General features: G+C 35.3%; 1 protein-coding gene across 1 annotated transcript in view; it reads left to right on the top strand.

The window, feature by feature from the left end:
- Positions 1-24,714, top strand: part of XPR1 (xenotropic and polytropic retrovirus receptor 1) — a 189,301-nt gene that overhangs the window by 133,694 nt on the left and 30,893 nt on the right. Inside the window, exons 8-11 of the mRNA XM_037506348.2 lie at positions 12,132-12,322; positions 12,557-12,736; positions 19,648-19,819; positions 20,884-21,078. Coding sequence (XP_037362245.1) covers positions 12,132-12,322; positions 12,557-12,736; positions 19,648-19,819; positions 20,884-21,078 — 738 coding nt within the window. The remainder of the gene's footprint in view (positions 1-12,131; positions 12,323-12,556; positions 12,737-19,647; positions 19,820-20,883; positions 21,079-24,714) is intronic.

The raw sequence follows: 24,714 nt of genomic DNA, 5'->3' as shown, positions 1-24,714 counted from the left end.
TACAGGGTTATTTTAGAATTCATTCAATTAGTAAATTTTATAGATCTCATCATTCTTGATATTCATTACTCTTAAGCTAAATAAAATCCTTTTCCTTATAAAACTTACTATGCCAGAAAGATTAAGATAGTAATAATACACTAACGAGAGAAAATGTTAAATGTTCTAAGCAGGTCAAAGGAACAAGTAAGTGGTTTAAACAAGTAAAAGTTTAAATGAAAGCATCAGGGAAGACTTTGTGAAACAATATGAAATAGCATTATGCTGGACATTAATGGGCTGAAAAGCATTCCAGGAGGAGACAGATGAGCAGAGATTTTAGTTGACTGGAGTATGAGGTGGAGGGCATGAAGGAGAGTAGGTTATGAAAAAGAGAAGTGATACATTCAACTAGAATGAAGGAGAATATTAGATGACAGTGTAAAAAGCTAGCTTGAGACTGGTTCACAGAGGTGAGCTAAGAAGTATAAGTAAATGTCTATAATTGTGAATCACTACATCAATACAAAATATATGGTGTATTTTTTTACTCAGCAATCAAAAAAGATAAACTCATGCCATTCATAGCAACATGGCTGGAGCTGGACGGGATTATGCCCAGTGAAATATCCAGAAAGAAAAAGAAAAATATTGGATGGTTTCACTTATAGGAGGAATGTAGGGGAACCAAATAAGGGATCAGGAAAAAAAAAAAAGTAGTTATAATAAATTAAAAATCAAAATCAACAGGCAAATATAAGCCAGAGACATTCTGTATGGGGGGAGGAAGGAGAAGGATCAAAACAGGGGTGGGAGAGCACAACGGACTATGGTGGTGGTGCACGGCTGAATTGGTGGGAATTTCATGGGGACTATTCCTGAGAGGAGAAAGCATACATTGTACAAAAATGAAGAATGATGTAAAATAGGTAGAAAATATATATATGGTGTATGTGATAGAAGTTATTTCGCTAGGAAAAAATCTAGTCATTTTTGTGTACAGGATTTTTCCTTTTATTTCCAAGATGAACTTGGTAGTAGTATTATCATCATCATTAAAATAAGATCTAAGAAAACAAAAATAAATTTTTATTCTTTTTATGTGACTGAATTGCAAAGTTTTTTTTTTTTTTTTCATTTCAAGGACAAGTTGAGGTTTTATTTTCTTTTGTAAATACAGACTGCATTTTTGTGAGACATTGTGATTTGTCTTTTAACATGTGTGGTTCATGTATTTAATGTTGTGCACTATGTTCTCTTACCTCAGAAATCTTTGTTTGATCTTTGTGTGTGTGTCTGTTGGGGATGATGGAGAAATGGCAGGGTAAATATAGTTAAAACCAGCTATCTATCCTTATTTGTCCCCCAGCGGGTCTTAAAAGATAACAGCGTTGAGAGTTGAGAGAGAGACACAGCAATAATAGTGCATGTACAAGCATGATTCTTTTTTTCAAACATTCACATGAAAAAATAATGTGCATAATTGCTGTAGTTTCTCAAGGGGACATGACCTGTTATTTAATAATTTGTCAGAAAATAACATATTCCAGTTATTTAGTTGCATGAAGATGAAGTTGTTTAGATTTTTAGAAAGTTGTTCTGTAATAATCTTTACTTACTTTGATATAATAACAATATACTTTACTTTTTGATTGTTTAAAGTGCATATAAGGGTTTAAAATAACAGGTTCTTGTACACTAGTGGTGAGACTATTAATTGTAATCTCTTTAAAGGATAATTTGGCTGTATATATAAATATCATATGTATAGATATAACAAATATAGATTTTATCTATTAAATAAATTTGATTAAGCAATTTATTTCTAGAAACTTATCTTACAAACATACTCGTACATGAGTGCACAGGCATATAGGAAAGGAGGATATTCTTTGCTGTTTTATTTATAAGAGCAAATGTCCATCAATTGGGAATTGCTTAAATAAATAGATCATATTAATTGCTATACGGTACAGTGGAATGCCATGAAGATATTAATATGAATGAGTGAAAATGGGTGCTGTACTTTGAAGAACTGTTTGGCAGTGTCTGCCAAAACTGAACATATAATATATTGGGTTGTTTCTATCTTTTGGCTAATATGAATTTGCTGCTATGAACATGTATGGATTTATTTGAGTACATATTTTTAATCCTTTTGGATATATACAATAAGTCCTTGAATAACATCATTTAGTTATAACATTAGTGAGAAAAAAATCCCAGCTGAATTGAACAGAATGGCATTATTTGAGGACCTAATTTTTATTCATCATTTTGCTTAAAGTTGCAGTTTCCAAGAAGCTATTGACCTCGAAGGTTAAATGGGCATTTAGTGTACCTAGATGCTGAATTCCTCAGTTCTATGATATTTCTGTTAACAATGAGGAACTACCAAATTGTTTTACACAAAGGCTACACCATTTTCCATTCCCACCAACAATTTATGAGAGTTCCATTTTCTCCACACCCTCACCAACTCTTGCAATTTTTTGTTTAAAAAAATTACATCCATTCTAGTGGGTGTGAAGTGATAGATCTCATGTTTTTGACTTGTGTTTCCCTAATAACTAATGATACTACTGAACATTTCACTTGAGTGTTGGTTGGTTGAATATTTTCTTTGGAACACTGTCTATCCAAGTCCTTTGCCCATTTTAAAATTAAATTGTCCTCTTATTGGTAAGTTACAAAAGTTCTTTATATATACTGGATAGTATATATATATACTGGATAGTAGAACCTTATCAGATGCAATTTGTAGATATTTTCCTATTGTATTAATTGTCTGTTCCTTCCTTAATGTCCTTTGATGCACAAAATTTTTTAATTTTGTTGAAGTTCAGTCTATCTGTTTTTTCCTTTCATTATGCTTGTGTTGTAGTATCTAGTAATTCATTGCTAAATCCAAGGTCATGAAGATTTACCCTACATTCTAAGAGTTTTGTGGTTTTAGCTCTTTTATTTAGGTCATTGATCCATTTTGAAATAATTTTTTATACTTGTATGGTGTTTGGTAGAAATTCAATTTATTTCTTTGGCATGTGGATAGCCATCTCTCCCAGCCCCATTTTTTTAAATTTTTTATTTTTTTATAGTCCCCATACAGTTGCAACCCCCTTATTTTGACCCCAATACCTCCTTGCACCCCCCCATAGTGTGTCTCTGGTTCATAGTCGTTTGTTGATTTTGATTTTTTCTTTCTTATAGTTATTCTTTTTCCTGGTCCCTTATTTAGGTTTTCTAAATTCCTGCTATGAGTGAGACCATCTGGTATTTTTCTTTTTCTTTCTGGCTTATTTCGCTGAGCATGATCCCTTCCATCGCCATCCATGTTGCTGCAAATTGCATGTGTTTATCTTTTTTGATTGCTGAGTAATATTCCATGGTGTATATGGACCACATCTTCTTGATCCAGTCATCTATTTTTGGGCATTTGGGTTGTTTCCAAAGCTTAGCTATTGTAAAAAGTGCTGCTATAAACATAGGGGTGCAGGTGTTCTTTGGAATTAATGTTTCTGTGTCCTTTGGGTAAATACCTAGGAGTGGAATTGCTGGATCATATGGAAGTTCTATCTTTAGTAGGTCGAGGAATCTCAACACAGCTTTCCATAGTGGTTGGACCAGTTTGCACTCCCACCAGCAGTGTAGGAGAGTTCCTTTTTCGCCAACATTTGTTGTTGCTAGTTTTTTTAATATGTGCCATTCTCACTGGTGTGAGATGGTATCCCATTGTAGTTTTGATTTGCATTTCCCTGATTGCAAGTGACGTTGAACATTTTTTCATATGCCTGTTGGCCATTTGTATTTCCTTTTTGGAGAAGTTTCTTTTTAGCTCTTCTGCCCATTTTTTGACTGGATTATTTTCTTTGTTTTTGTTGAGTCTCGTCAGCTCTTTGTAGATTTTTATGATCAGTCATTTATCATTAGTGTTGTGTGCAAAAATTTTCTCCCAGTCGGTGGGGTTTCTTTTTGTTTTGGTTATTGTCTCTTTTGCTGTGCAGAAGCACTTTAATTTGATGTAGTCCCAGCTGTTTATCTTTGCCTTCACTATCACTGCTTTGGGTGATGTGTCTGTAAAGATGTCTTTGAGGTGCATGTAGTGTTTTGCCTATATTTCCTTCTATATATTTCATGGTTTCAGGTCTTATGTCTAGTTCTTTAATCCATTTTGATTTGGTTTTTGTGCATGGTATGAGGTAGTAGTCAAGTTTCATTCTTTTGCATGTAGTGACCCAGTTTTCCCAGCATCATTTATTGAACAAACTCTTTGCTCCAGTGCATATTCTTTGTTCCTTTGTCAAAGATTAGTTGACCATAAATCTGTGGGTTTATTTCTGGGTTTTCATTTCAGTTCCATTGGTCCATGTGTCTGTTCTGGTTCCTATACCATGCAGTTTTGATTATTATGGCTTTGTAGTATAGTTTGAAATCTGGGAGAGTGATGCTTCCATTCCCTTCTCTTTTTTTCAGGAGGGTTTTGGCTATTCAGGGTTTTTGGTGGCTCCATATGAATTTCATCAATATTTTTTCTATTTCTTTGAAGAATGACATTGAAATTTTTATTGGAATAGCATTGAACCTGTAGATTGCTTTTGGTAGGATGGCCATTTTGATAATGTTAATTCTTCCGATCCATGAGCAGGGGATGTCTTTCCATTTCTTTGTGTCTACTTCTATTTCTTTTAACAGTGTTTTATAGTTTTCTTTATATAGGTCCATTATTTCTTTTGTTAGGTTTATTCCCAGGTACTTGATTTTTTTTGTTTCAGTGATAAAAGGAATGGTTTTCTTGATTTCTTCTTCAGATTTATTGTTTGTGTATAAGAAGGGCTACTGATTTTTATGCATTGATTTTGTATCCTGCCACTTTACTAAACTGATTTATTAGTTTAATTAGTTTTTCTGTGGAGTTTTTGGGGTTCTCTATGTATATTATCATATCATTCGCAAATAGTGATAGTTTGACTTCTTCCTTGCCTATTTGGATTCCTTGTATGTCTTTCTCTTGTCTACTGCTCTGGCTAGGACTTCCAGTATTATGTTGAAAAGCAGTGGTGAGAGTGGACATCCTTGTCTTGTCCCAGATCTTAATGGGAATGCTTTCAGCTTTTTACCATTGAGAATGATATTGGCTATGGGCTTGTCATATATGTCCTCTATGATGTTGAGGTATGTTCCTTGCATCCCGAGAATTTCAAGGGCCTTTATCATAAATGGGTATTGTACTTTGTCGAATGCTTTCTCGGCATCTATGGATATGATCTTATTGTTTCTATATTTCTTTTTGTTGATGTGTTAGATTACGTTTATTGATTTTTGGATGTTGAACCATCCTTGTGTCCCTGGAATAAATCCTACTTGGTCATGGTGAATTATCTTATGGATGCATTGTTGGATTCTGTTGGCAAGGATTTTATTGAGGATTTTTGCATTAGTGTTCATTAGGGAGATTGGCCTGTAATTTTCTTTTTTTATGCTGTCTTTGTTGGGTTTTGGTATTAGTGTAATGTTGGCTTCGTAGAACGTATTTGGTAGTATTCCTTCTTTTTCAATTTTTTAAAGAGTTTGTGGAGGATAGGCACTAATTCACTGCTGAACATTTGGTAGAATTCATTTGTGAAGCTGTCTGGGCCTGGGCTTTTGTTTTTGGGGAGTGCTTTGATTACTGCTTCAATTTGACTGCTTGTAATTGGTCTCTTTAGTTGTTCTATTTCTTCTTTGTCCAGCTTTGGATGATTATATCGTTCTAGGAATTTGTCCATCTCTTCTAGGTTGTTGAATTTGTTTGCATATAAGTGGTCATAGTAATCTCTGATTATTCTTTTGATTTCTACTGACTGTTGTGATTTCTCCTCTTTCATTTATAATCCTATTTGTATGTGTTTTCTCCCATTTTTTCTTTGTGAGCCTTGCTAGAGGTTTTGTTTATTTTGTTTATTTTTTCAAAGAACCAACTTTTGGTTTCATTGATCTTTTGGATTGTTTTTTTTAATTTCTAATTCATTTTTTTCTTTGATTTTTACTATTTCCTTTCTTCTACTGGCTTTAAGGTTTTTTTGTTGTTCTTTTTCTAGTTCTTTGAGATGTGAGATTAGGTTGTTTCTTTTAGTTCTTTCTTGTTTGTTGATGTGAGCCTGTATTGCTATATATTTTCCTCTTATTACTGCTTTTGCTACATCCCATACATTCTGGAAAGTGGTGTCCTCCTTGTCATTCAACTCAAAGTGTTTTTTAATTTCTTCTTTGATCTCCTTATTAGTCCAGTGGTCTTCCAGTAGTGTGGATTTCAATCTCCATGAAGTGGGAGGATTCCTTGTTTTCTTTTCATGATTTATTCCTAGCTTGATGCCTTTATGATTGGAGAAGATAGTTGGAATGATTTCGATTTTCATGTATCTGTTGATGTTTGTCTTGTGGCCCAGTATGTGATCAATTCTGGAGAATGATCCATGCTCACTTGAGAAAAATGTGTGCTTGGATTTTTTGGGGTGCAGTGTCCTGTAGATGTTTGTTAAGTCCATGAGTTCTATGTCTTTATTTAGGGCTCTAGTGTCTTTATTTTTTGTCTCGTTGATCTGTCCATTGGTGAGAGTGGGCTGGTGAAGTCTCCCACTATATATGTATTTTCTTTAATATCTGTTTTCAGAGCTGATAATAATTGTCTAATATATTTCGGTGCCCCTTCATTTGGTGAGTATATGTTGATGAGAAGTGTTATATCTTCCTGATGTATTGTTCCCTTGATCATAATGTAGTGTCCATCTATGCCTCTCTTTACTTTTTTTAATTTGAAGTCTATTTCATCTGATATATAAGTATGGCTGTTTCTGCCTTCTTTTTTGGTCCATTTGCTTGTAGGATTGTTTTCCAACCTTTTACTTTCAGTCTGTGTTTATCTTTTGTGGTTAAATGTGTTTCCTGGAGACAACAGAAGATTGAATTTTGTTTTTCAATCCAGCCTGCTACTCTGTCTTTTTATTGATGAGTTTAATCCATTTACATTTAGAGTTACTATTGATATGTTGGCATCTGTGTTTGCTAGTTTTTTTGTCTTTTTTGTGATTTTATTCCTTGCTTTATTCTGTTCTTCTTGTTCATTCTTCCATTGGTTTTAGCTTTAGGACTTCTTGTAGAATTTTTTGGAGGGGGGGTTTAGTTGTAATGAATTTGTGGAGCTTCTGTTTGTCTGAGAAGGTCCATATTTTCTCTTCGTAGAGGAAGGAGAGCTTTGCAGGGTAAAATATTCTTGGTTGGCATTTGCTCTCTTGAAGTTTGCTGAATATGTTACTCCATTATCTTCTTGCCCGTAATGTTTCTTCAGAGAAGTCAGAAGTTAACCTGATTGGTTTTCCCTTATAAGTTATCTGTTTCTTCCCCCTTGCCAGTTTCATTATTTTTTCCTTGTCTTGGACTCTTGCAAGCTTTAGGTGTCTATTAGGTGTCTTACTGTAGTTTTCCTTTCATTATGGTAATTGGGGGTTCTTCTCGCTTCTTGTATGTCTATATTCATCTCATTTTTCAAGCTTGGAAAGTTTTCTTCAATTATCTCCTTGAATAATTTCTCAGTTCCTTTGTCTCTCTCCTCACCTTCTAGAATGCCTATAACTCTTACATTTCCTCTCTTCATGGAGTCTGATAATTGTCCTAGAGTCTCCTTATACTGCTTCATTTGCACTTCTCTCTCCTTTTCTCTTTTGGCTCTTTTTATTTCTGTATCTTCAATAGTACTGATCTGTTCTTCCATTTCATTGATTCTGTTTTCATTTCTTTTCCCAGAGTTCTTTATCTCCTCTAGTAATCTTTTTATCTCCTGCATTTCTTTCCTTTCTTAAGGTCTCAATTTCATTCTTCAGTTCAGTGATTATTTGTCTCAAATCATTTTTTTCCTTTTCGTTTTCTTTCTGCTTTTTAATCGGGATGATTATTAATTCTCTATCTGATAGGCCGAGAAGTTCTTCCATGGCATTGTTGAACTCTGGTGACTGTATTTCTTTTTGTGGTGTGTCCTCCTGCTGGCATGCTTGGTTATTTATATTTTTTCTTCTCCCTGTTTGCTTTCTAATTAGTTCTATGCGTTGGGACGTTGTGCCACTGGTGTTGGCAGGCATCTCTTTGGAGTGCTCCTTTATGAGTGTCGTAAACTGTTTACCAGACTGAGACCAGCACTAGTAGGCCAAAATTCCACCAGGGTGTTGATGCTGTGTTGCTGGGCTCTGTCCCTTACAGTTTCCTCCCTCTGTATTTACTCAGTTCCAACAGGGAATCAGCTAGTTGATGATTTAGTTCTGGTCACAAGGTGGCGCCAGAGACCCGTACTTGCTGACCTGTGCTTTTTCCCAGTGGTTCTTTGAGTAGCAGAGGGGGGATGGAGGGGAGCACCTCAACACAGGTGCTCTTATTCAAGCTGGGTGCTGTATCTGCCCCGTGTTCACCAAGTGTTCCAAGTGTTGTGCCCGCAGCTGTATGGATCCCACGCCCTGAATTCTGCACTCTAGGTCTCATTTCCAGGGCTATCAGATCCAAAACGCTGGCTGTCACCCTGTGCAGTGCCCGCTGCTATGGCATGTCTTACGCCTCAGGTCCTGTGCCTAGCTCTCAGTCCCAGGATGGGGTCTTGCTCCATGCCTTATTTCCCCCCTTAACCCAGTTTTGCGTGGCCCACCCTCTCTCAGCGCCTGAGGGTGTTTTTTGGGATCCCTGGTTTCCAACTATAGGGTGTGGGTGATTTTTTCTGGTTGCTAGGTGGCGCCAGAGATCTTTCCTCGTGTCCTTCGGAAACTGTTTTTTTACCCCTTTTGGCGAGGGGGGGGGGGAAGAGTGGGAGTGGCGTGGAGAGCCTCAACGGTGTGGGGGTGCTGTGTCTGCCCTGTGGCCCACAGTCATGGGGATCCCACGCCCCGAATTTCGTGCCCCAGGTCTCAGTTCCAAAGCCCTCAGGTCCAGAATGCAGGCTGTAGCCCAGTTCAGTGTCCGCAGAAATGGCGCCTTTTGCACCCCACTACCGTGTCTAGGCACCTGGTTTCTGATTACTCAGTGAGGGACATTCACCTCAGTGAGGGCTCCTGCGCGTCTCCCCGCAAGCCTAGGTCGCAGGCGCCGGGACCTGGGCAGCTGCGATCCGTATGCTTTTCAAGCGGGCCACTTTTCTGCACAAGCTTACTGGCTGGCCTTGGGCTGTTTGTAGGTCTCCTGGGAGTCTTTGTTTTTCTTCAATGGCGCCTGGAGCCGTTCGCTCACCTCCAGGGAGATTCCTGCACAGTTCTCCACTGTTCCAGTTCACAGGGTGTGGTGGCTGAAATAGCTCCTTTCCACTCACTGTCCCGCTGGATGTGTAGTTCTTGTTGGTTGTTTCAGTTTTTTGTTTTTTGTTTTTTTTTTTTCTTTCCTCCTTTCTGTTGGTCGGAGAGTGCCGACTTTGTGGGTGGGGTAGGGTAGCAGGGTTCTGAGCTTTGCTCCCTTCTAGTCCTCTTTTATGGCAACTTTCTTCTTCAGGCAGTTTGCCAGAGTTGCCGGTTTATCTTCCGTGTCCCAGTTCTCGCAGGGACCTGCCGCTTTTCCTCCCTATAAACTTTTTTTTTTTTTTTTTAATGGGCGGTCTTACAGCGTTTCCTGACTGCCAGCCACCGTTTTGAGCCTAGTCCTCCCTAATCTCTCCCAGCCCCATTTTTTAAAGAGAATATTCTTTTCCATTGAATAGTCTTGGCATTCTGTTTGAAAATCAGTCTGCCACAGATGTATAGATTTATTTCTGAACTCTCAGTCCCATTCCATTTGTCTGTATGCCCATTATTTTGCCAGTGCCACTGTTTTGTAGTAAGTTTTGAAACCATGCAGTGTGCGTCCTCCAACATAGTTCTTTTTCACTGCTATTTTGGCTACAAGGGGCCTCTTGCAATTCCATATGAATTTGAGGATGGGTTTTTCCATTTCTTCACAAAAAGGCTATTGTTATACTAGATAGGTTATATTAATGTGTAGAACATATTGGTTGGTAATGCCATGTTAACATGAAATCTTGCAATGCACAAACATGGGATTTCTTCTAGCCACACACTAAATTTTGTATGTTGATTTTGCAATCTATAACTGCTGAATTTATTACCTCTGGGAGTTTTATTGTGCATTCTTTGGTACTTATACTTACTATTTTTGTTTCTGACTGTTACATCCGTTATTTCTATGGTTTTTGCTTAGGAAGCAGGATATAAAACCACATGTAGTTTTTATTCATATCCTTCTATCTATCGTATATTCTCTTACACTCTTCTTCACATAACAGCTAGAGTAGCCCTTTAATATTGTTCATCTGGTCATGTCCTTTATGTGCAAAACTTTCATTGACTTCATATATCAGAAAAGCTTAAGTCTTGGCAAAGTACTACAAAGCTCTCCTTGGTGTGTCCCTGATTAGCTTTTTGTTACTATAATCTCTCATTCATTCCAATCTGAGTGATCTTGGCCTTCTCTGTGTTCCTGGAACATAGCACATTCATACCTGTGTTAAGACCCTTTTGTACATTCCCTTTCCTGAGAGGTCTTCTTGATCACCCTATCTAAAATAACCCCTAACTTTATCGCCTTTTTCTTTGTTTTATCTTCAAAGCCTTGTTCGTTGACATACAGAATAAAAGTTTTGTGGTTATGGTTTGGTCTGATCTTAATGATATTTCATCATTTGTTCATTACTAAATCCCTAAGTCATAGAATGGTATAATGTATAATAAGCACCTAATAAATATTTGTCAAATTAAGAAAATGAAATTTTCTCAAGCAATATGAAAAACAAACTAATATAAATTGAATACTCATAATGGACCACCATTTTTTAGACTATATATAATTCACATTTAATCTTCTTAACAAACTTATGGGAACAGATATTATCTCCATTGACCAACAAGGAAACTGACACTTAGAAAATCTAAATAATTTGGCATAATATAGCTAAGATTTGAAATCTGGTCCATAGTAATGTCCCAAAGTAAAGACTTCCTCTACCCTGTTATTTTTATAGTGTTAAATATGCTGTATACTATAGAGAATACAAAGGTAAGTAATAAATGGTTATTTGAATTATGCACTTGTGTAAGGTAGCTTACAATTAAATTTCAAGTGATATTAGTACATTTTATAGTTCCTTGGGAAATTGAGAAATTGTTAACTAACTTGAAATGTTTGGCACAGCCTCATATGAAGCAATTAATTCAGTGAATTTATGAACCAATAGGGATCAAGCTCTCAATAAATAGAATTTGAATTGATGGAGAAAAAGAACAAGGACATTTTAGGTACTGGGACAACATAAACAAGGGTAAAAAATAAACTTGTTAAAAGGATAGTAAGGTTCATGAGGAAATAAGAATTAGTGATTTGGGGCATTGTGAGGTGAGTGGGGGAAAGTGAGTTGTTGGGGAACAGATTGTGAAGAACTTAAATTATGAGACTAATGATACTGCGTATTTGTGTGGCCATATGGGTAATAAAATGAAGAGGTTAAGAATGTGAGTTTTAGAGCAAAATTAAAATCCTGACTCTGTTCTATACTGGTTTGGTAACCCTGAGCAAATTAACTTCTCTGTTCTCTAGTTTCCTCATCAGTAAAATGGAGATAATAGTTTTAAACTGATAGAGCCATTTTGAGGGTTAAATGTAAAATACTGAGAACAATTCTTAGCACATAGTAAACATCCTATAAATATTAACTGTTGTCATTTATATGGCATTTCCATCTTTACATTTCTTTCATGTATACTGTTTTGACTCTCACAACATCTCTGTGAGTTAGGTATTACTATATGCAATTTGATTATGTATAAAACACAGTGAAGGAAATTGTGTCATGTTAGAAATCCCTACTGACTGAACTATCTTGTGTTTTAAACTGTTTCACCGTGATTTTCTGTAACATAAGAAATTAATGGGACAATGAGTTAACATACTAAAAGTCAAATTATTCTGATGTAATTTTGCAGAGTGAAATGTAAAAGGGAAAGAATGTATAGGTAAGTTAATATTAGACTCTTTAGATAATTTAGGCTTGGGTTTTATTTTTGAAAAATTCCTATCCAGGGGTTATCTTACTGAAAAATAAGAGCACATTAAAAGGACAGTGAATTTTCTAACTAATTGCTGATTTCATATTCTTTCAGCTGTATTTAAACTTGAAGCAAATAAAAATATATGGCCCTTGATAAGAATCTATCGGGGTGGCTTTCTTCTGATTGAATTCCTTTTTCTACTGGGCATCAACACATATGGCTGGAGACAGGCAGGAGTAAATCATGTGCTCATCTTTGAACTTAATCCAAGAAGCAATTTGTCTCATCAACATCTCTTTGAGGTAATCAAAGCAAGATAAAATCCCATGAATAAAGTTTGTATTAGCTATAGCTAATATATCTGGTTTAGTGGGCACTGAAATTCATCCTCTACTTGAGGAGGAGGATTGAATTAATGGGCATTTTTTTCTGCTTTTTTTTATAAGCTATTAAAAAAAGTTTGTAAGATATTTCTGAGTAATGATAAGAATAAAAATAACAATTTCTCTCTCTTTGTCTTTCTTGTCCTTTATTAGATTGCTGGATTCCTTGGGATCTTGTGGTGCCTGAGCCTTCTGGCATGCTTCTTTGCTCCAATTAGTGTCATCCCCACATACGTATATCCACTTGTCCTTTATGGATTTATGGCTTTTTTTCTCATTAATCCCACTAAAACTTTCTATTATAAATCACGGTTTTGGCTCCTTAAATTGCTGGTAAGTTCAGAAACTTGTATGCCTTTTTAGAGTGGTATATTTGGTCATTGATTTCCTCTAGGATGAAACCAAGGTAGTTGGGTTTCATAACACATTGTCCTCTATGTGAGTGATATCCCACCTCCAAGGGCAAAGAATGCTCCTTGACTGGTTCCTTTGACATTTTGCAGTACGCTGGCCCTAGGGAAAGCACTCATGCATTATCTCCAAAAAATAGAGTGTGAAGTGTCCAGATACTGAAATAGTTTTACGAATTAATAATAGTTGATCTGTGGTTAATTATTTCATTACATGATTATTTAATCATTACACAGATTAGTTAATCAGCTGTGGTAAATTTCCTTTATTTAAAAGTGGCAAAGCTCTTATATTCCTGTTAAGTTGTTATATGTAAACAAACATTTTTATTTTATGGCAGACTGATTATCTAAAAGCAGTGGGAATGCCTTGCTACGTCACTTTATTTAATTTGAGAAACTAACTTTGATTCTTGTTTATAATAAATTCCATTTCTTCTTCCAGTTTACCTGTTTCGTAATGATCTCAAAATCACAGTCTCAACATTAGGGTATAAAATTTCCTATAAAAATGCTAGCTGTATTTCTTTTTGATAAAGATAACACTTGGAAGGAACATCTACTTCTAAATTAAACCAACTCTATTTTGAAAATCAATTGGGAATGTTTTCATATAATTAGATTATGAACTACAGCTAACAAAAGAGTGATGATTAGTGATTAAATTGACCAATCTCTATAAAAACTTTCAGAACTCCCATAATTATTATCTGACTCTTTTTTTTTAACCTTATAAAGTATACAACCTTTTGAAAACAGTAATTTTTCTTTTCCCATTTGTATGCCACTTAGGTTTAGCAGAATTTTTGTTTTTAGTAATCTACCCCATGTAGTTAGCATTTTTAACATCTGAAGACATAGAATATGGTTTTCTTATTAAAATTATAATAAGTACTTAACAGATAAAAAGCAACCTATATTCCAATACAGGTTAAGTGTTTATAGCAATCAAGAAAAGAAAATGATCCATATTTTCTTGATATTTTTCCCAAAGTTGATTTTTATTTGTACTTCTTATTTCTTCCACTAGGGTTTTTATCACAAATTGAAACTCTCCCCCTTTTCCCCCAATTTCATTAAATGCAAATAAATAAAAAAGCTAACCATTCCTTTTAAGTGCAGCACCACTGGACTAACTTTGGGTTTGAATTCTGAATTGTACAACTTAGATGAACAAGAATCTTTTGATAAGTCATAAGTCTGTTTCACATTTTATTACACCATCATCTAGAAGACATGCTCTCCAGAGGTTTATTTTTAAGACAAAAGAGCCGTTTTTTTCCTCTTTGAAATTTATAAACTAAAAACAAATTTTTTTAAGACTCAGAAAAACTAAGGTGCTAATATGATCACATCATTTCAATAATAGGATGATACAGTTATAAACATTGCATGCTAAGTGAGCACTTCCCAGTGCATCCTTTTTTAAAATGGTAAACTATGATTCATGCATTACTAGTTATTCTTATTAACAGAACAGTTCCCCAGTGAGTAGACATTTCTGTATACATTTGCTGTGAGTTAGTAAACTAGGACTTGTTGATGGGATGATACAGTAAGTAGGAATAATAAAATAAAATGTACTATCAGAAACAGTGAAATATAGAAGAAGCATTGTGGTCTGTTATACTTATAATAATTGCAGGCAGAAAAGATGTTATTTATAGATCACTTTTATATTAGTTGACTTTGTGACTTATTTTAATTTAAATCTCACTGAGAACATTTACCATTAGACTTTTTCTAGTGAATTAACAAGATTGTTTCCAATCTAATTATGTGTCTGATTTAGGTTTTTAGTGTTTTTCTTTTTAAATTTCATCCTAAACTAAAACTACATTTCCTTATTTCCTTAATTCTTAATGGCCAAAAAACCTATGTCACTTAGGCATAGTCAGACACTGGGTACCACTTATATCCATATTTAAATTTGAGTCTATGAAATTGATACATGCTGCTCTTCTTCCCTAAAAAAGCTATAAAAAGTTTTTATAAAAGTTGACTTACTTTTATATGAATGGCATATGTCAAATTAGAGCACAATATTTACTTTCATTAGGTCATACTTCGTCTTTTCCTCTCCCCAGATCTGTATTTGCCTTAATAGAAAATCCCACTAGGAATCATAAAGTATCTAAGATTTTCTTTTCTTCTCTTTTTTTTTAAAGATTTATTTACTTGTTTATTTATTTATTTATTTATTTAAATAATAAATTTATTTTATATTCCCCATACAATTGCAACCCCCCCATTCTGATCCCAATCCCTCCCTTCCCACCCCTCCCACCCCTCACCCCCCAAAAGTGTCTCTGTTTCATAGTTTTTTGTTGATTCTGATTTTCACTTTCTTATAGTTATTCATTTTCCTGGTCCCTTATTTAAGTTTTCTAGATTCCTGCTATGAGTGAGACCATCCGGTATTTTCTTTTTCTTTTTGGCTTATTTCGCTGAGCATGATCCCTTCCAGCGCCATCCATGTTGCTGCAAATTGCATGTGTTTATCTTTTTTGAATGCTGAGTAATATTCCATAGTGTATATGTACCACATCTTCTTGATCCAGTCATCTATTTTGGGGCATTTGGATTGTTTCCAAAGCTTAGCTATTGTAAACAGTGCTGCTATAAACATAGGGGTGCAGGTGCTCTTTGGAATTGACGTTTCTGTGTCCTTTGGGTAAATACCTAGGAGTGGAATTGCTGGATCATATGGAAGCTCTATGTTTAGTAGGTCCAGAAATCTCCACACAGCACTCCATAGTGGTTGGACCAGTTTGCACTCCCACCAACAGTGCAGAAGAGTTCCTTTTCCTCCACACCCTCGCCAACATTTGTTGTTGCTAGTTTTTTTAATATGTGCCATTCTCACTGGTGTAAGATGGTATCTCATGGTAGTTTTGATTTGCATTTCCCTGATTACAAGTGATGTTGAACATTTTTTCATATGCCTGTTGGTCATTTGCATTTCTTCTTCAGAGAAGTTTCTTTTTAGCTCTTCTGCCCATTTTTTGACTGGATTATTTTCTTTGTTGTTGTTGAGTCTCATCAGCTCTTTGCAGATTTTTGTGATCAGTCCTTTATCATTAGTGTTGTGTGCAAAAATGTTCTCCCATTTGGTGGGGTTTCTCTTTGTTTTTGTTATTGTCTGTTTTGCTGTGCAGAAGCTCTTTAATTTGATGTAGTCCCAGCTGTTTATCTTTGCCTTCACTATCACTGCTTTGGGTGATGTGTCTGTAAAGATGTCTTTGATGTGCAAATCACGTAGTGTTTCGCCTATATTTCCCTCTATGTATTTTATGGTTTCAGGTCTTATGTCTAGTTCTTTAATCCATTTTGAGTTGATTTTTGTGTATGGTGTGAAGTAGTGGTCAAGCTTCATTCTTTTGCATGTAGCGACCCAGTTTTCCCAGCACCATTTATTGAACAAACTTTCTTTGCTCCAATGCATAGTCTTTGCTCCTTTGTCAAAGATTAGTTGACCATAAATCTGTGGGTTTATTTCTGGATTTTCTATTCGATTCCATTGGTCTATATGTCTGTTCTTGTTCCAATACCATGCAGTTTTGATGATTATGGCTTTGTAGTAGAGTTTGAAGTCTGGGAGTGTGATGCCTCCATTCCCTTCTTTTTTTTTTCAGGAGAGCTTTGGCTATTCGGGGTTTTTTGTGATTCCATATGAATTTCATCAGTAATTGTTCTATTTCTTTGAAGAATGACATTGAAATTTTGATTGGAATAGCATTGAATCTGAATATTGCTTTTGGTAGGATGGCCATTTTAATAATGTTTATTCTTCCAATCCATGAGCAGGGAATGTCTTTCCATTTCTTTGTGTCTTCTTCTATTTCTTTTAACAGTGTTTTATAGTTTTCTTTGTATAGGTCCTTTACCTCTCATAAAGTATCTAAGATTTTCTAAGCAAAAATATCAACTCTTCTGACTGAATTCTTAGAGTCCTTTTCTATATAATTTGAAATAGATTTTTCCAATATTTTCTTTAGTTATATAGGAACAATTTTATATATGTCTCTACTGTAAGATTAGATGCTAAATGAGAAATGTTCTCAATAATACACTATTCTGGACATTTTATATGTATTAATTCATTTGATCTTTTTAATGACCCATAAGATTGGAGCTGCTATTAATCCACATTTTATAAATGAGGAAACATAGCTTCAAAGAAGTTTAATTAGGTCACACAGCCAGTAAGCAATATGGGATATGATTCCGGTAGTCTGACTCCCTAATCTATACTTTTAAACACTAACATTTAAGTTACACCTGCTGTTCACTTTCTCTAAGATAATGCTATACAAAAATCAAATTTAAAAAAGAATGTGATTATTCATAAGCCTCTAAAACAAGGAAATTAAAACTTCTTCTTAACTGTTTATCTACATTTACTTAGAAGATGTTGTTAGTATATCACCTTTTTAATAACCTATCAGTGACTTTTTGTATATGTAGATAAAACATCAGAGACCCAGAATTATTATCTGTCTTTTTTACTACTGAAACGTAGTCATTCTTTACCATTTTAATCAAAATCATAACAAGGTAGAAGTTGAAAGACTTTAGCCAGAATAAGAAAAGAATTCTCACTCAGGAGAATTCAAATAAATTTGAGATGAACTTGATAATGTGTAAATGTCAGGGAGTTAAGTATGATTTGTGCCCACCTCACCCTACCTCTGGCTCTGAACTTGTTACTTGTTCCTTTCTTGGTATTTCTAGAGTATTTTCTGCATATCTGTATTAGCGCACTTACTACATGGTACTATCTTTTTTTTTTTTTTTTTTTTGGCTTTTATTTGCCCAACCAAATGTGGGCCTTTGAGAGCAGAGACTATGTTTTGTTTATCTCTGTACCTTTACAATGTCAACATACAGTAAATAATCTTTGGGAAATAAATGAAATAAATGAATAACTTATCTTTCCTTCATTAGTCATTGTATACCAACATTTTCGATTCCCCCTTTTCTTCCTTTTTTCCATCTGCTTTCTTCTGTAGAATTTTCCTCTCTCCTGTTAATATTTTCATGCCACTCCTTTCCTTTCCCAGTTCCTTACCTTTATCTGTTTGTTATTTGATGCATTTTTCTCTTACGGAGGTTTTCTGTATTAGCTAGGTTTTGAGGCTCTCACAATCTGTGAGAGTGATGGTTATTTGTCCATGTTAGTGAGAAAGTGAAAGTTTGTCCTAGGCTACAAATTTCACAAAAGTTGATGACCAAACGTTGAGTTAGACTTCCTGACCCTTTAGTGTTATATCTATATTATCCTATTGCTTTTTGTCTCTTTAAAGTCCATTAGATACTATAGAGTTTCTTAAAATACCATGTGAACTGGTAGTAGAATGTAACTCCTGCCACCTACCTTCTACCCCATGAATAACAGGAGTTTGCTGTATTTGGCACTTATGGTTGCTTGCTTCTCTGACTATTGTACAACTTATTGAAACACAGTTAAGAGAGTGTTAAGAGACCAAGCCATGGACTCAAAATATATCAGCTCCAGAAAATAAGTTCTCAAAGCTTTTACTGTGTCCTGAAACTACCTAGTCCAAAGCTCTAAGGCAGTTTCTGTCATAGATAGATGACACCCAGGACTGGGTCATAACTTAGCCATTTGTCTCCCTGAAATAATAGAGAAATATTTAGAGAAAGAACAGAAATAGCAAGAACCCACCATATCTGAGAGAAGAGAGGAAAAGACTCCAGGCTGAATATGTCTGCTAAATTAATATTGCTAGGTGGCAAAAAGAGCTGCAGATTTTGTACTCATTTTCTCAAAACTACTTAGTGAAATTACCTTGTTTTAGGAGTCCATTTTTTCATTTTTTAATTTTTTACATCATTGTTCATTTTTAAACAATATTTCCTTCCCACCACCCCCCCAGGTATAGTCCCCATCGAATTTCCTTCCCCAACGCACCAGTGCACCATCACCACAGTCCCCTGTGCTCCTCCCTCCGTCCCTCTGATCCCTCTCTCTTCTCCTCCCCGGCAGTATGTCTCTGATCTATAATTGTCTGTTTTTGTTTTGTTGTGTTTTTTATTATTATTTTTTTACACTGATATCTTATTTGGTTCCCCTATATTCCTGCTATAAGTGAAACAATCTGATATTTTTCATCTTTATAAGATAGAAATCTTGTGACAGAATAAGTGAGGAATAAAGCTGCCTTAATCCCATATCCTCTTCATTCTGGGCCTCTCAAGGCATTCAGTACAATTTGATCCCTACTCACAGTGATTGCATTCGAATCTAATCCTTCCCCCTTCTGCAGTGCCAGAATTTCCCTTTACAGTAGTAAATAGTCTTCCACATAATAGGTTAGGATGAGTCTTCTGTAAAATGGGGATATGAATAGTACCTAGCTCATAGATTTGTTTTGTTTAATGGATTATGAGAAGTGCATTACAAGAAGAATGCACAGAATGGATTACTGCTCAATAAAAGGAACCTGAGTTAATTTATCATTGTTTTCATAACAGTGGGATGTGGGCTGATCTTTGTGGCATAATTTCAAGACATGGCACCTCTCTGCTTTCTAACTGTAACTATTGCTGCCTCCCACCTATTCTCATCCTTTCATTTCCTTTCCTATTTATCCATTCAGTTCATTCCCTTCACTAATAATTCTCATTGAATTCTACTATTTCTCTCTATTAATAGCCACTGTTGCCATGTCTCTATATTTGTGATTGCTTCATTGGTTTCCATGTTATCAGCTACAGTGATTATGTTGTATAGTCAAATATGAGTTAGAGAAACTTAAAATGAATTTTCTTGTTGCCGTGCTTTCTAATTTTTTTTTTTCTTTCTCTCAGTTTCGAGTATTTACAGCCCCTTTCCATAAGGTAGGCTTTGCTGATTTCTGGCTAGCCGATCAGCTCAATAGCCTGGTAGTGATACTGATGGACCTGGAATATATGATCTGCTTCTATAGTACTGACCTCATTTGGGTTAAAAGTGGAGGCCTTTTGCAAGCGAACCCAGAAGGTAGAGTATGAATGTGCATCCACACTACTAAGCTGCCAATGTAAAGCAGGATATATTGGGAATGATGATAACTGAGAAAGTTAAGTTCATGGTGAAAACTCATCCAATAATATTGCAAACTTAATTAAATGTACTTGGCTTCTTTTAGCTGTCTTTTTATCTGATATAAATTGGCTCTTAAATGATGTGTAATGAGTTGCCAAGAAATATACAACTTTAAAACTAAAAAAAGTTCAAGAACTTTGGTATCTGTATCACAAATGCTTTAGTGCCAAGTATTGCTTTATAATCAGAAATACTGATAATTTAGCATTAGATAAAATGCCTTGAGAAAGCCATTGTAGATTGTTTTTTAATTCTTATTATAGGGGGCCTTGTTTTTCTTCTGTCTTTTTCCCACTCTTATTTTATGCTAGGAGTTTAAGATGTTAAGGAATTTTACCTTAATGACAAAGGCCAAATTTAGACAGATTATGTAACATCTGACTAACAAAAGTTAACAAAGCTGGTGCCAACACAATTTTCAATGATTGCCAGCGTATCACAACACTGCTAAGACTGATCACACTACAGTACTGTCCCAGAATTTGAAGAAAACCCGATATACCAACTCCAGTCTTCTCATTTAAAAATACAAATTTAACTCTTCTTTGTAAAGAAAAAAAAGAGGAGCACAAAAGTATAAACAGTCTATTGGGAGTATATTATATTGTAGTGGTTTAGAGCTCATGTAATTGAGGTTTTCCAGATGTTTCGAATTACAGAACTAACCAGGTTTTTCCCCTTAGATTAATATGCCCACCTTCTGTTTTCTTATATTTTACATGCATCAAAGAAAGTGATTCAACCACAGATATCTGAGAGGCTTCTCCTTCTAATGTATTTAACTTTTTTTCCTGTTTACCTACAACTAAAAATTTGGACAATATAATAGTTGCAAAGAAGAAAGTGATTCTGAACTCTGTGTCCTTGCTTTTATGGACTTGCTAGTGTTTAGTATGTGACCAACTGATGTGAACAAGTTATTTTTTATTGTAATTTTTTCTCCTTTGAAATATTCACAGAACAAGAAATTTGCAATACTTACATGTATGGTACGCGGGCCATCGTTCAGTGCATTCCTGCTTGGCTTCGCTTCGTCCAGTGCCTGCGCCGATACCGAGACACAAAAAGGGCCTTTCCTCATTTAGTTAATGCTGGCAAATACTCCACAACTTTCTTCATGGTGACATTTGCAGCCCTTTACAGCACTCACAAAGGTATTCTATGATTGACTGTGAAGAAATTGTTCAGAACCAGGATTTTCGTACCTGAATCTGTTCTTACTCTGGTTTCTTTTCCTTTGTCATGCTCTTTTTTTGCCCATTGATTCCAGTCCCCTCAGTTAGTTTGTTCTTGAACACAATTTTAGTCTCATTCCAGTATTTATCAGCAAGACCATTACAAAGAATCAAAATAATATAGAAGAGGAAAGATTTGAAATATTGTTTGAAATTTTGAATTAGGTTTAATGGGCTCAATCTGTGGACACCATGGATTTTCATTTGGTATTTTAGATTTCTGGTTCATTAATGAGGTTGGGAAATGCTAGGTGAAAAAGATTCCCTCTGGCAATCATGTACATTTTTAATCTCCTTTCTTTAAGTAGTAAGGATTGTTTCCAGCCCATTTAACTGCAAATTGAGTTCTCTGATTTCTCTAGTTTTTTATCTCCATGGCAACCAGTTATTACTTGAGACTGCTCTTCTGTTGGGAAGAGAAAAAAGCTTTTAGATACTGAGCTGCATGCAGTCACTTCTTTTGAATTTTTAACCTTTTTCCAAGAACTGTCAATCAAAAGTCTCTCTTCCTTTTACTAAAATGCATTCCTTCTTTGTCTATTTAAATCAATATCCGCCTACACCTTAGAGGCTGCACACTTTTATCTGTGGGTGGTAAAGAATTGGTACTAATTAAAATTATTACAATTATTTTTAAGTATCTTGGTAAAAATTTGTCAGTGAGTTTTTTAAATTGAGGTGCTATTATGTGGGAATCTTATAATGCTCTCAAATTGTTACTTATCTAAAGTGTGATGGATTTGAAAAATGGGGATCATGGGTTCTTTATAAGATTTGTTGTGATTTGGTTCAGCAGAATACTTTCTATAACACACAGGTTTTGTTTTTTTGTTTTTTTTTTCAGTAGATTCTTCAAATACAGTAGTATTGATAATGCAGTCAATAATTTTATTACTATATAGGAACATTTGTTAAAATACATAATTTTAATTACATACCTCAAAGCTCCTATTAATAATCTTGCTGAGGAATGCATTATTTAGTCCAGGCATGCATCATGATTGAGAAGGTTGTTACTAGAGAATTTATAGAATAGGCAACTTATTTAATACATGGTACCCTTTGACTCAAGAACTCTTTACTATTCTCCTACCCTCAGTAAATATGAGCACTGTCATTTTGGTTAATTATTTTGGGACATATCTTTTAACTATACTGATACCACTGGGTGGAAGCTAAAAATCCAAATTCCTTCATTTGCAACACTCCAAATCTCAGCATTTAAAATTAGAAGCAGAGGTTTGGGCAGTATTTTGACCTTCAGACTTTTTTCTTTTTGCTCATGTACCCCTTTAAATAATTTCTAAAATGTATATTTATTAAACTGTTATTAAAGCTTTATTATTTCTCAAACATTTATAAATTTATATGCACAGTTTAAATAATTACAAAAAATGTAGTCTCCATTTAAATATCCACACTTTAAAATTAAACTACTAAATGTTTCTATTAAAATATCCATATAATTTAATTTTTTAATTTTTTAAAAATTTATTTATGCATACAAGAGCCGGGGTGTAGGCCAGAGGGGGTGAGAGGATTCACCAGAGACAGAATGGGTGGCAGAACAGGCAGATCTGACAGGCAGATACACTGCTGAGGGCAGCAGTGGACGAGACAGGAGAGGTCTGCTGCACCATGTGGGTCAGCTCCCTGGCCGGAGATGAAACTGGTGTTGCAGTGGCTGCTGATAGTGCTGAGACTTAACCCCTTGTGCCACCAGCAAGGCCTGATTTAAATTTTTTTAAATTGAGGCAATATTGATTTTCAACATTGTTTGTGATTTAGAGGTATAGGATCTCCCCCTTTGGGTGTTGCTACCACACCACACCTACCACCAAAACACCCAAAGTCCACCATCAGTCCGTTGTGCTCTCTTGTTTCCCTTTGTTGTCTTCCTTCACTCCCCTCTGAAGGAACCTCAGTTTTACATCATATTTCTAGAGTTTGTTATTGATTTGGCTTTATTTGACCCTTTTTTCTATGTATTTGTCTGGTATTTGACTGATTTGGTTACTATAATCTCCAGTTCCAAATCAAGAATTTATTTTTATAGCTGAGTAGTTTTCCATTGTGTGTATATATCATATCTTCCTGATCCACTCAAAAAGTTTTGGGGCACTTAGGTTGTTTCCATAATTTATATTTTTAAAGTGAAGCAGTACTACAGTAGAAATTTTATGCCTCTGAATTTTATTTTAATGTAATATGTTTTTGTTTTAATGGCTTATCTAATACATGTATAAATTATTAATTTCCTGTTACTAGGCAATACTAAGAGATTAATTTTTTTCTTTCTGTGTTGTAATTGTTATTACCCTGATTATTATTTTTAGCTCATCAAAGTAGCATTACAAATGTATTACAAATTGAGGGGGCCTCCCTGGTATCGCAAGGGGTTAAGCGTCAGCACTATGAAGCAATCCGCAGCTACTGTTCGATACCCAGCCAGGGAGGTGACCCACATGGCACAGCAGACCTCTCATGTCTCTCCCGCTGTACCCTCAGCAGTGAATTTCAGACAATCAGCGTGTTCTGCTCCCCACTCTGTCTCTGATGAATACTCTCACCCCCGCACCTCTGGTCTGCACTCCAGCTCTTGTATGAATAAATAAATATTTAAAAAATTGTTTAAAAAATGTATTACAAATTGAGATAAATTCATATTACTTATTATAATTCATAAGAAAACTTACTAATATAGCTGTATACATGAGAACAAAAGTTTTGTTGTAGTGCCATCCAATTTTTTGGAGAAAAATTGCAGGGTAGTATATGCAATATAAGATAAGTCTTTAAAGAAACCCTTATAAGGTGATGGTGCACAGGTGCATTGGTGAAGGAAACTTTATGGGGACTACACCTGAGGGGGTGGGGGGAAGCAAATATTGTTTAAAAATGAACAATGATGGGCCTTCCTGGTGGCGCAGGCGGTTGAGCGCCACACTGTGAAGCTGTCCACAGCCTCTGCAGCACGGGTTCGATCCCGGCCGGCCAATGAGAATCCCACATGGCAAGGCAGACTTCTCTTGTCTCGCCCGCTGCTCCCCTCAGCAGTGTGTCTGAGTCAGTCTGCCTGTTCTGTTCCCCACTCTGTCTCTGGTGCATCTTCTCACCCTCCCGTGCATCTGGCCTGTACCCCAGTTCTTGTATAAATAAATAAATCTTTTTTTAAAAAGTGAACAATGATGTAAAAAATAAAAAAATTAATTAAAAAAATTTAAAATAAAAAAGAAACCCTTATAATTTACTTGGGTGAAGGAGGAGTCTGGGGCAAGTATCAATTAGAAGTATATTTTGCTTTTTGTTCAAGTAATACACATTACTGGGCTTAATTCATGGGTCAACAATCCTTTTTTTTAAAACAAATATATACATAGTGATGTAGTAGTTATTTTTGGTGATCTATCAGGTTTTCTTTGTTGAGAGCAAAGAGTAAAAAATGAGCTAAATAAAGAATTGGATATCAGCTGAGTGAAAAGGCATTTAACTAATAATTAGAGGGCCTCCCTGGTGGCTGAAGGGGTTAAACACCACACTATGAAGCAATCCGCA

This window comes from Talpa occidentalis, unplaced genomic scaffold, assembly GCF_014898055.3.
Source record: "Talpa occidentalis isolate TD23 unplaced genomic scaffold, MPIMG_talOcc4v2.1 talOcc4.12, whole genome shotgun sequence".
Lineage (NCBI taxonomy): Eukaryota > Metazoa > Chordata > Mammalia > Eulipotyphla > Talpidae > Talpa > Talpa occidentalis.
This window is presented reverse-complemented; position numbering and strand designations above follow the sequence as displayed.